The following is a 12,903-nucleotide window of genomic DNA, read 5'->3' on the forward strand; positions in this document are numbered from 1 at the left end:
TAAAAATACATAAGAATCCACGATATTTCTTACTTAATTAACCTTTCCAAAAGTTCAGTATGGCTTTATTTTACTCTTTACCCAGGAATTCAGGCGAAATCTTTCGCTAGCTGTAACTTGCTAACGAAGCGTTTCGGACCTATGTTTAATATAACATTTTTTCATTATTTTTTACTAGTAAAATGTGCTGTAGAAGTGGGGGGGGGAGAACTTCATGAATCACCCTGTTATAACATTTCTTACATCTAAGAAAAAAAATAGTTTTGCAATGGATACCTGGACATATAGCCATCGATGGGAACGAAATTGTAGACAGACTAGCCAAAGAGGCAATGGCATACAACTTAAATGCTTTATTGCAATTGATTTTTACTAGACCAAATTTAATTAATATTTCATAAGTGTGAATAAACGGAAGTGGTATAAACAAATAGTACACTCAGTTATAAATAAACATGGTTTACAAATGTTACATTTTAAAAATGGGAGATACGTAAGATAAGATCCGGATATCCAAAAATAGATAGGAACCTTTTCGGCCATTATTTTACTTCTCTGTGTGTAAAATGTACTTCAGGTCATAATAAATGGTAGAACATGTTTTTTATTTGTTCTGTATATGTTTACGGCAGATAAAAAATATATAAACTTGTAATTTGGATGTGTAATGTAACTAACAGGACAACCATAGTAAACTCTATCGGATTTTAAAGCTCCACGAGTTATTCCAAAGCCTGTTTAGTTTAGTTTAGTTCCAAAGCGCTTACTTGTAACCAAATTCCAAACAAAAACAAGAAAAAAGTGTTATTGTTATTATGACGTTATGCCTAACTAGAGTGGTATAGGGCGTTCACAGGGAAATTTATTTTCCATTATTATAGTTTCCTTATAATCACTTACGTAATTTACTTAGTCACCAATCTGTAGTTGCAGCTAATAGTAATATATATATATATATTGCAATTATCTGTCGCGGCCTAAAGCTTCAGAATCAGGTTAGTCTAATTTTAAAATTTGGTTAGAATAAAATAAGCGGACCCCGTTTTTTATACCGAAATTATCAAACAATATTTAATTGTTATACCCATCGATATAATAAACTAATAGTAATGAATTTGAACAATAAGTAAATCATCTGCACCAACTGTACACACATTTTTATACTTTAAACACAATTTGTTCTATAAGTAACTTCTTCTAAATAAAATGAGATAGTTAATTTTAGAAAACTATACTAAATAACAATAAAATATGATTTACTGTGTCTCTCAATTTGTCTTGTTACATTTTCTTTATTATTTAAATGACACTTTCCTGATCACTGGTCTTAATTTGTCATTTGATCAATGGTTATGGGTTTAAAAAAATTATTTATGTCATTTCTTAATTGCTTAAACTATTTCTATTAATTTGAACCATGTGACTCTAATTTAGTATTTTATATGGGTAGACTTTAATAAGCAGCCTATATTCGTTATTCGGTTGTTTTTATCGACTGGTTCGATGTTTTTATCCGAAGTAATAATTTGATATTACAAGTTATGTAACTTAGTTTATGATTTCAACTTATTAGTTATAGTAATTTTAATGTAAACAATAAACAGCAATAAGTATACTAACTAATATTTTGAGACTTTGAAAATGGCGATGAATATGAGGAAAATGTTTGAGATATTTCTTACAAGTGACGAGATTTGTTTAAGTAGCTTCAACATGTGGGTATGGTAACCCATGGGGAGGCATATAGGAAGACTTTTGTTACGTTTCTATTACCTGTTGGGGATTGTTGGTTGATTTTAAAATGTAGGCCACAAACACTCACACATACATACGTCAGATACGTACTAAATACACAACATCTCAAATCTTTAGGTAATAAATAAGTAGAATCCAAACAAACTTCCAGTCTTTTGTTTTGAGGTTAGGATGGTCGACCATCATGTAATAGGAATGGTGTTAACAGGAATAGTTTTATTATTATTTTATAAAGTTAGACCCTATAACAGGTCCATATTAATAATAGAGAGCAGATAAAGAATAGTTTTCATCCATTTTCTGCGGAACATTGCTGGTTAAAGAGAATTCGGTACTTTGGGATTATACCGACCACACCAGTATGAAGAACACAAAAATAGAAATTTATAGAAACAAACATGATAGAACGAAAAAACAACTCTTCAATTACAAAATTACAAACTTACAAGCATTTCCAGGTATTGTGATCGGTATTGTTGTCGCTGTTATCTTATCTTTCTCGAGAATCCTGATTACGGCAGGCCGCGCGGCATCACGTGATTTGCACGGTACATCATTGCCTTTCCATTACAATTCAATTTATATTTCTGATTAGCCCCTCTAGAATTTGATATTTTACTGATAGGTACTATCTCGAGGGATGTTTTTCTTTCGTCGACATCAGCGCGGGGCAGCACCGAAGGTGCTGTCGAAGCCCGCGCTGATGGCCGGAGGCACTCGCATTTTGGGTGGCGGAATGTGATCAAGAATAAAAACAAGTTTTGAGTGTTTTTTTAATAAAAAGTTTAGTTTGGTAAATGTTTGTTTTTGTTGAATTTTTGTGTTTGGAGAAATGTAGAGGTAAAACACGGAAGTACAACAAAGCGATGCACCAGCTGAACGGGCGGCGAGACTCTGCAATCACGTTATCTACTAGACGCACGCTCGACTTTGACCTCTGTCTGAGGATGGGGAGGTGTTTGCGATAAGACAATTCCTGTTTTATATTGACGAAATATTGTTCTACGCTAATCTAGTAATCAGTAGAAACGAAATGTGAAATAACGATTCATGTCTGGGTGTGGTCGGTATAATCCCAAAGTACCGAGAATTCTTACTAAAAACTGGTTGGTTAAAACTATGGCCAACTCACGTAATAAAGGTTTTGTTTAGGTTACGATGTACACCTACACAATCCTGCTATATTTTAATCTTAATTCAGTTACTAATATATTTCAGTAGACCCCACCAGTTATGACGCAGCCTCTTGTTTAAGCTTGTTAATAGAATTTACTTCATTTCACACCACTGATTTGTTAACTGTATTATAGTCAGTAAAAATCCAAGCTAAAATAACTGCCTACGCGATGTTTTGCTCAACATAGCCTACCATTCATGTGACGTTTTGAAACGTCACAGGATGAAGAAGAAGTTTAATATGTTTGCTACCGAAGGTTACCGTGGTATTGTGCCATGTGAATGCCAACATTAAACACTATGCCACCAAAGTGTACAAAAAATAAAACAGAATGCTTGTATTGTCTTGTAATGTAATAAATTCTCAATCTCTTAACAGCCTTTATGAGGTTTATACCTGAGTCATATAAAGTAATAATTAAGAATAAAATTAATGTAACGTATTCTTTTTAAAAATACATTTAAAAATAAAAGTAATAAAAAAGTTTGTAATTTGTATACTGTTGTTTTTGAACGTACAGAGTTTTCAATTTCTGTATATAATGATATAGGTATACCATGTAATGTGGTTTTTGTGTTTTGGATTAATATAACATTGTAGATATGATTTTCAGTATCATGGCACCCAAAACGAAGCTCACCTACTTCAATGGTACCGGACTCGGAGAGTCCATCCGGTTCCTATTAGTCTACCTGGACAGAGAGTATGAGGACAGCAGATTTGAAGAGGAAGAGTGGGCCAAAATTAAACCGAGTGAGTAATGTAACTTAAAAAGTTATCATGGAAGTTAATGGGGCAATTAAAAAAAAAACTTAACTATATAGTAACGATTTTTATTTTATCATCACCTGGAAAACACCAGGGGGTATGAGAAAAGCAAAAGGGTATAATACCTCTCCCCCCCCCCCCCCCCCCCCCCCCCTCCCGACTGAAATCCTGATATCATTTCAAAGCTTCCTTCTTCAATAACAAACTTCAAAGAAGCAAAAACTTGAAGGTTATTTTTTACTATGGAAGGATTGTGAAGGAAACAGGATTTTTCTGGACATTTGCCATCGTTCAGTGAAACAAAAAAACCAGTAACACTACAAGAAATTTGTTTCACTGAACAATGGCAAATGTCCGGAAAAATCCTGTTTCCTTCACAAGCAAAAACTTTTATTAATCTTTTATCAAATGACAGTGAAACTATTCTGGGATGGAAGATAAGACATCAGATTATTCTCTGGTTTGTTAAATGAACATTAATTACCATCTGTGTAAGATAGGTTTCTCTGACACCATAGGCGTATATATATATATATAAAGGGGAGTCAAGCCCACCTCAAAATTTTGAAAGGTATGTATCTAAATTGCACACAGTAGTTTGTTTTATGCTGCAACACATTGATGAGTTCTTAATAATAAAAAATTTACAGTGGGAAGATTCCTGAGCCTCTATTTTTGGGGGTATTTTATGATTTTCAGACCAACCTGTGAACAAACCTTCCCCCCCCTGAATAATTTTCTATATATGCCACTGTCTGAAGCGGACTTATATTGTTCTGTGTAGGAGTCCAAGGAGAGTGCTATATATATGATTTGTGGCAGTGAAGCGATTGCCATGGCTAGAAAACACTTCTACAAGGCATTTTTTAAACCTATTGAGCTATTTATAGTTACTAGAGTTGTCTTTTAAAAGCCTAAAGATGATCTGATCTGTCTAGATTTCAGGGTTGCCACAATATATCTTTAGGAATGTTGTGAAAGGGGCCCTCTCTTGCCTGATTGACCCCCTGTATCGTGTTGTACTTCTGTCAGCAACTAAAACAAATCAATCACATATACATACATTAAACACCGTTTTTTGACCTATATCTGGGCAACTATATGGTAACCCAGGAGTGACACATCACTAACCGCAATTGTCCAGGAATTTGAGGAAAGAGTGGATTGATCTACCAGCCAATCAATCAATATCTCTTTTTTGCCGAAAACAATAATGTACAGGTAATGGCAATAATGTATAGTAGTATGGCAATACAAATGCTAATACTAAATTGAAAATTAAAACTGTACAGTTAAACAGACTAAAACATAGATACAGTGTAGACATAAATAAAAATACTGTAGACACAATGCATTGGAATAACTAGAGACATTAACACATAAATAAATGACATATAAATAAATAAGATATAGTCTATTGCGGAGGATGACACTGGGTTACGTGGAGCTTTCTGTGTTGTTAGCCTGGCCATGAGGGAGTTCTGTCCCTTTCCCACCCTGACTGGAAAAGTTGGAACAGAGCTGGCATCTCCTTCAGTGACTTGGCTGAAATATAGTAAGCTCGCTAACCCTATTCTTGAGATTTTGACAAAAGGCGGATTCTATCACCATTCTTACCCATCCTGAATATCCTGTCTCTCTGGAGCCAAGTGTAAAAGTATTTTTAGGACTAAGTGCAATTTATGAGTGTCAATATATTCTCTTTAGTGGGTTTTCCAGTAGATAGAAAAAAATATTTGCACTTACGTACTTTTCTTTATAAAATTGTCTTTGACGATTTCATTAAACAATTAAATCTGATTATTAAACGAGTATTTATGGGAGATTTATTTTTAAAAATCACATTTTTGAGAAATTTTTACTAGTTAGTAAAATATGAACAATTTTCTTGTTCCTTAATGTATTTTTTGATAGCTTAAGTGTCTTTAGCAGTTCTTGAAAAAGACTGTTTTAACCCTTACCGAGCCAACGACGTTACTAGACGTCATGCCTAAACTAGCGCTAAAAGCCAACGACGTCCACTGACGCAAAATCAATTTTTTATTTTAATATTATGTAAAAGCATTTCTGGGTAACAAACTTAGTAAAAACTGTCAAACAAGGTTTATCTAAACAAGAGACAATCGTTCGTGTCTACTTTGAAGGTCACAGCTCTTGTTCGATCGACAAATAGTGGGCGGCCGGATGTTCATAGTCTCCCGCAGAGCCAACGACGTCTACTGATGCGCGCTCAGTCCGCCTGTAGCCTTCCGTCAGGTTAGATGTTTATTCGCCCTTCCATTTTCGATCCGCGTATTTATCTTTTCAATTTTGATGTTAATCAATATTTTTAGTCAATTTGCAGTGTAGTTTATGTATTATTATCATGATGTAGGGCTTTATTGTCAAGTTTTTTTTTAGTTCATTGATTTTATTTAATTTGTATATATATAAATTTGTACTATACTCTTTATATTTTCTCTAAATACAAATTACTATATGCTTGTTTTTTGTAAAATATAACAATAATTGTGTTCAACTATTGTTAATTTTATATATGAACACATAGAATGTCAAAATTAAATTTTTTCAGTGAAATTATGATTTTACCATTTTTTGGCTGTAAATTAACAATAAAGAGTGAAAAAAAATATTTTGTCGTTTTTTTTACCTGTTATGTTATTAGAATTATAAAAAAAATTGGTTTTGGTATGTGGGAATTTTTTAATTTTTAATGTGTATGGCTCTTAGGAGTAGTTTTGGTTATTTATTTGTGGCTCGCTAAGGGTTAACACCCCAAGCACAGCGTGTGAGAATGGTGAAGGACGTAAGAGTTGTGCTAGTGGTGGAGGTGTACCATAGTGATCTTGCGCGTGACCATTTGAAGGCGTAAATCTTCACCTATTGCTTTATTAACGAGCAATGCATTGGATTATCGGCTCTGCTGTTTGACGTTTGGTCTTTTAACGCAACAAAACAAGGTAGTTGCATTTGTTTAAAGCAGCATCTTATGTTCCATATTCCAATGTAAGGGAGTCCTTACGTTAATTAGCTTAGTGTGGATAAGAGCTTGATTAATTGTTGACGTATACTTATAGAGAAATTGACTCCAATTATATCAACTTTCTTAGTTGCAAGATATTATGGACATGGTGTATATTGACTTATGCTGTCACAGCAACCCCTTGGGGCAAGGTCCCACTGCTGGAGGTGGAGGGCGAGAAGCCTGTAGCATGGTCCCTTGCCATTACACGGTACCTGGGTCGTGAAGCTGGGCTTGCTGGTGCCAACACCTGGGAGGACCTCAGGATCGACGAGATTGTCTACGTCATCAATGACTTGCGATCATGTGAGTATTTCATCATGGTACTTTAAGTATCAAACCATAATAGATATTTAAGTTGCAAATTTTAATATCCTTTGGAAAACCAATGTACAAACAGTTCTGTATCTCCTACAGAGCCATAACTAAACATATCCGTGGTGTGTATTACTGCATTCTCGGTTTTCATGAGCACGCACGTGTCTACTACGTATCTCATTATTATTACTTTTCAGTTTAATTAAATTTTACAATGAAATTGAAAATTATTTGAAATTAACAGTTTTTTAAATACTTCTTTTTTATATTTTATCAATAAATACGCTAATTGTAAGTAAAATACCCTGTTTTATCCTTTTTTTGTTTTTACCTTTTATAATTTTGCTATAACTAAAATTAGCTTTGAACTTACGAGACAAAATATTTTTCTTGTGTTTGCGTTATCGGAAAGTTAATGGATTTATTAGTGGTGTGTGAAGGGTTAATGTGAAATTAGAAAAAGAATAAACTTGTGTTAAAAATGTAATTAAAATATTAAAGAATGAAATACCATCCTCTTTTATATTATTGTTTTCTCTTTTCAGCGATGGCCAGCTATTTCCACGAAGAGAACGAGGCCATGAAAGAGTATCTTAAAGGACCTTTGTTTAGTACCACAATACCTTTCTACTTGTCACGGTTGGAGAGCCAAGTGAAGGAGAATAACGGTTTTCTGGCAAATGGAAAGGTATGGTTATTTTTTATAATTTATACATTTTATTGTTACAATATAATGTATTTAATTTAAATCCTACATTGTAAAATAACATACTAACAATGGAAGATTTAAGTAATTGGGTTGGTTGTTTGTGTTTACAAAATATAACATTAGACTAGTCAGTGAAATTAGCAAGGAAATATAAAAATAGTATTCTACATTATCAAGAAATATTAAGAAAATTAACATTGAATGTTATATTTTTATTTTATGTGTTACAAAATGAATATATAGTGTGAACAATGAAATATAAAATGGAGGATTAGTCCATTCTAAAGACTTTCTTGCAAACTACAAAAGCAAATAATGGAAGTAGTATTAAACTATATACTCTATTAAGAAAAAATATATAATTAATAATAACAGTTAATTTTAAATACAATGTTCTACTAAAAAACTTAAGGTATGTAGAGAACAAGATACATATTGAAATTTTTATATAAATTGAGTAACTAATAATAGGTTCTTATCTTTCTTCAAATTGCAGTCCTTTTGTGATACAGGTTTTGGCACAATAGTGCCATTATCATCAGGATTGTAGATTAAAAGTTATTTTACATCAAACACTTTAAAACTAAATAGACACAATTTACAGACATACTTACGAAAGTCATATGTATTTAAAAACTGGCCGTCATTTAAACAAATAACTGGAGTGCATATTTGAAAATCTAAAAAATAAACACAGGCCTCTCGTCACATGTAACCTTCAGCTTTTGATAAGATTAATAAAAATAATAAGCTAAGAGTTTAGCTCTTTCAGCTGCAGTGGTGTTGTAAAATGTAGACAGAAGAATTTCCTCTTCAGAGAACTGCTGATTGAGTACCAGTTCTCAACACAACAAGAGAACTGGTTATTACTGGTCCAGTGTTGGTTATTACAGGAACTTTTCAGTTGTACCCTGAAAGTTAATAACAAAAAATAATAACAGTTGTAAATCATTAAAGTTATTCCTGTATTACCAGGTGTGTAATGTGAATAGTGAAATATACAGAGATTTAATTGAAAAAAATTAAAATGCCCAGTAAGAATTCAGTTGTTATGGTATTGAAAAATTGACATCATAAAGTTATACATGGTATTAAAATGTATTATGTACAGTACACAAAATTAGCATAAATAACCAACAATCAGAAAAATGTATTTTAAAGAATGTTTCTGACAGAAATAAATTATTTCTAATAGTATTTAATTTTGAGTTGAGTAGCGTAAAACTTTTTGCCAACAAAATTATACATTCACTTTTGAAGTGGAGTTGGCCACAGTTCAATTCTATTAATTATAAGAGAATTTTGGCTTCATTCTGATTCCAAGCAAGTTGTAAATGCCGATACAATGTTTAAAAAACAAGCATTTTAGGAAAATTATAATAATTAAATTTGTGTATGTTTGTTTAAATAGTTATCCTGGGCAGATGTGTATTTTGCCGCACTCAGTGATTACCTGAACTGGATGAACGGCTCAAAGGAAATCCTAGTAGGATACCCCAACCTGCAGGCTCTAAAAGCAAAGATCTTCGCCTTACCCAAGATCAAGGAGTATGTCGCAAAGAGACCGATCACCATAGAACTCCAACTCAAAGAGTGAACACATATACAAATTAAACTAAGAAAGCTTGAATTTAATGCCTTAAATCTTATAGTATTGTTATTGACCATTGCTAATATTTTAATAAATATATTTCTATTAACGTAAATTCTGCGACTTTAATTTAATTTACCACATATTTGTTATAATTCCTAAGAGATAACAAACATTATGTTTTTCTTTATACAGGTGTTCATAAAAGGGTGTTGCAAACTTCTGTGGCTGGTATTACTCATCATTCCAAACAAAGAAATGTTCAATAAACATATGTCGAGAAATGTGTGTTTAGTCACTAGCCTCCATTTTGTATTTTTTATTAAAAAAATTAATAACTCTTGGAACTAGTAAAGCTACAATCAATCAATCAATCAATCAATCAAAATGCTTTATTTACAATTTCATCAAGAAAATGTAATGGCGTCAAAATACAGAATTGTCTTCATGCTTCTTGCTTTACAAAATTAGTAGGTTTGTGTCATGGTGAAGAATTCCTCCAATGTGTATAGCGGTCGTTCCACCAGCCAGTCCTGTAGTTGTCTCTTCAGTTGTTGGGTGTTCAGGTTCTTCAGTGATTCTGGTAGTGCATTATACAGTTTACGTCCGATGTACGACGGCTTCTTGCTGTACTGTGTAGTGTGGTGTAGTGGAAGTATGTAGTCTTTTGCTCGTCTCGTGTTGTAGTGGTGGATATTCTCCCCTCGTCTGTAGTCCTGCTGGTGTGTGTGGGTAACAACAGTGTGGATATAGAGACTTATCACTGTTAGAATTCCTAGTGCTTTGAAAGATTCTCTACAACTCTCTGTTGGTTTTAGATCAGCAAGTGTTCTTATTGCTTTCTTTTGTAGGACTAGGATTCTATTTAGGTTTTGTTTGGTTGTGCCACCCCACACTATCAAACCATACCTAATGTGGGATTCAATCAAGGCGTAGTAGGCTGCTTTTGCTATATCGAGTCCTCCAATCCACTTCATTCTTCTCACAACAAAAACTCCTGATGCCAGCTTCTTGCTCAAATTATTGACATGAGTAGTCCAGGAAAGATCAGAGTCTATGGTAACTCCCAGTAATTTGGCTTCTTTTTCTACCAAGAGATCAGGAATTTTTGGTATCTCGTCCAGTCGCCTACTAAAGTTTATGCAGGTTGTCTTTTTTGGATTTATTACCAGGTCGATTTGGAGACAGTAGTGAAGTGTTTCTTGCGTTGATGATATTATGTCAGAGTGGAGCTCTTCAGCAGTATTTGTGGTTAGAAGGAGAGTAGTGTCATCGGCATACATTACAGAGTTATAATTTATGGAATTTGGAAAGTCATTGGTAAAAAGGACAAACAGAAAAGGGCCCAAAACTGAGCCTTGTGGTACTCCTCTATTTGAGGGTTGAAAGGTGGATTTGAAGGATGTCTTCTTACCATTTGTTGATGTTTGTAATTCTACAAGCTGTTGGCGTCCTTCTAGGTAACTCGCTATCCAGTTCCCCGACCCTCCCCTGACACCCAGAGTTGCCAGTTTAGTTAGAATGAGGTCGTGTCCCAAGCAGTCGAAAGCTTTGCTATAGTCAACCATAACAGCTGCTACAAGTTTGTTGTCCTCCAGCTGATCTGTGACAAATTCAACTAGGCTGACTAATGCACTTAGTGTTGATCTTCCTTTTAAGAAGCCGTGCTGATGTTTTGTTAGCAGCTCTTGGTTTTGCAGATGTTCAGTCATCCTTTTGATTGCAATTTTTTCTATTATTTTTGAAAATGTGGATATCAATGAAATTGGCCGATAGTTCTCTAATTTTGTAGTTGTTCCAGTCTTGTGTTTTGGGTAAATCTTCGATAATTTTAGTAATGATGGGAAGTGTCCTTGTTCAAATGATTTATTTATCACAGCAGCAAGGGGGGCAGCGAGTTGTTCAGCACAATGCTTGACAGCCTTGGATGGTACCTCATCCAAACCACATGATAATTTTGATTTGAGAGAGCTAATTATTTCTAAAACTTCTTTTTCATTAGTTGGAGCAAAGTTGAACACTTCGATGTATTGCCTAATGGGAGGGTTTTGAATTGACTGCGGGACATAATGCAGATCATTTCTGTTTTTTATCAGTGTATTTTCTGCTACTTCTGCAAAAAATTTATTTAGGTTTTCAGCAATCAACGAGGGATTGTTTTCAAATGTACCATTTATTTCCATTTGAAGAGGTGTTACACTTGGATTTTTAGCCTGCTTCTCTGAGTTTATTATGGTCCACAGTGCTTTTGATTTATTGTCGGATTTATTTATGTATTCTGTTGCTGCAGTACGTTTAAGGTTTCTAAGCTTGAGGTCGTAGTCTTTTTTCTTAGTGGTCATTTCAGCCTTATCTGCAGCATTGCCAGTTACTTCATATTTCCGAAAGGCCCTGAGAAAAATTTCTTTCAATCTCCTGGCTTCTTCATCGTACTTGCCATTTTGCTTAGATCTTTTTTTGGTTCTTGATTTCTTATTTGGGCAAGTTAAGTCCAGATTCAGCCTTACATTCCTGTAAAAGGCATTGTACATTTCTTCAGCATCAGGCTCATTATACACACAGCTCCAGTCTACTTTCATAAGCTCCGTTTTAAGATTTTGAAGATTTTGTTTACTGAAATTTCTTCTGTGTTCACTCACTGATGTTTGTGGGATTTTACTTTCTAGGTGTAAAAGACATTGTTGGCCTGTGTGATCTGATAAGCCTGTTTGAAAAATATTGAATTTGACAGTTGAATTGGGCATGTTAGTGCATATGCAGTCTATAGATGATTTGCAAGTGTTAGTTATGCGTGTTTCTGGGAGAGGGAGGCGTATTATTCCATGACTTAGCAGCTCTTCTTCAAAATGTTGGTTTTCTGGATTGTCAGTTAGTCTGTCAAAATTAACGTCACCCATTAAAAGTATTGGATTTGTCTCTGCTCGAATATTTTCCAGGATACTAGCTATCATCTCGATTGCTTGTTTACTTTGTCCTCCTGGAGGTCTATAAACTCCCAATATATGTAGTGATTGTTTGTTAATTTTGATCTTTATCAAGGCTGCTTCACACACTAATTCTATGCAGTAGTTGGCAATATCCGCTGCTTCTCCCTCAATGCCTGATGTTTCCTCCAGATATATCGCAACTCCTCCAAGTTTATGATTGCCTCTGCTGAAAGCTGTAATTAGTTTATATCCATGAATTGATATTGAGCGTAGATTATCTTGATTTAGCCCATGTTCAGTTAATATCAGTACTGTTGGGCGCAACTGGTTCAGAAAGTGATTTAGCCTCTCAACTTTTTTAGACAGTCCCCTTATATTCTGGTGGAAAATTGAGATTTCTGAGGCTGAGTCCTTTTTTTCAGAGTGGAGTTGATGAAAATCCTGTGGTTTTGTATGTTTTTGTGTCTTTCCTGTTTTGGTTGGCAGTTTTCTAAAAAAGCGTTTTCATTTTTTGAGGCGACTTCCATATTGATATATATTTGTGGGGGTTGACTTTGGTTAGAAAAGTTTTTACTGATGGGTTTATTTTGGCGTTGCTGGGTTTGAAAATGGTCATTTTCTGAGCATCCCTTGAGG

General features: G+C 34.2%; 1 protein-coding gene across 2 annotated transcripts; it reads left to right on the forward strand.

Moving 5' to 3' along the window:
* The first annotated feature begins 783 nt into the window (after positions 1-783).
* Positions 784-9,425, forward strand: LOC124367541 (glutathione S-transferase-like). Of its 2 annotated transcripts, none has more exons than XM_046824469.1 (5): positions 784-984; positions 3,540-3,685; positions 6,858-7,028; positions 7,586-7,728; positions 9,161-9,425. In XM_046824469.1, the coding sequence occupies exons 2-5, from the start codon at positions 3,550-3,552 to the stop codon at positions 9,344-9,346; spliced, it is 636 nt and encodes a 211-aa protein (XP_046680425.1). In that variant the 5' UTR covers positions 784-984; positions 3,540-3,549; the 3' UTR covers positions 9,347-9,425. The 2 variants fall into 2 exon arrangements, with proteins under 2 accessions (XP_046680425.1, XP_046680424.1); XM_046824468.1 differs by having other exon boundaries at positions 785-995; positions 3,546-3,685.
* Positions 9,426-12,903: the final 3,478 nt, after the last annotated feature.

This window comes from Homalodisca vitripennis, chromosome 8 (assembly GCF_021130785.1).
Source record: "Homalodisca vitripennis isolate AUS2020 chromosome 8, UT_GWSS_2.1, whole genome shotgun sequence".
NCBI classification, from domain to species: domain Eukaryota; kingdom Metazoa; phylum Arthropoda; class Insecta; order Hemiptera; family Cicadellidae; genus Homalodisca; species Homalodisca vitripennis.

Coding starts and splice junctions, on each gene's coding strand:
- LOC124367541 (XM_046824469.1), top strand. CDS start 3,550: ATGGCACCCAAAACGAAGCTCACCTACTTCAATGGTACCGGACTCGGA. Junction 3,686..6,857: donor GTGGGCCAAAATTAAACCGA/GTGAGTAATGTA, acceptor ATGCTGTCACAG/CAACCCCTTGGGGCAAGGTC. Junction 7,029..7,585: donor CATCAATGACTTGCGATCAT/GTGAGTATTTCA, acceptor TTCTCTTTTCAG/CGATGGCCAGCTATTTCCAC.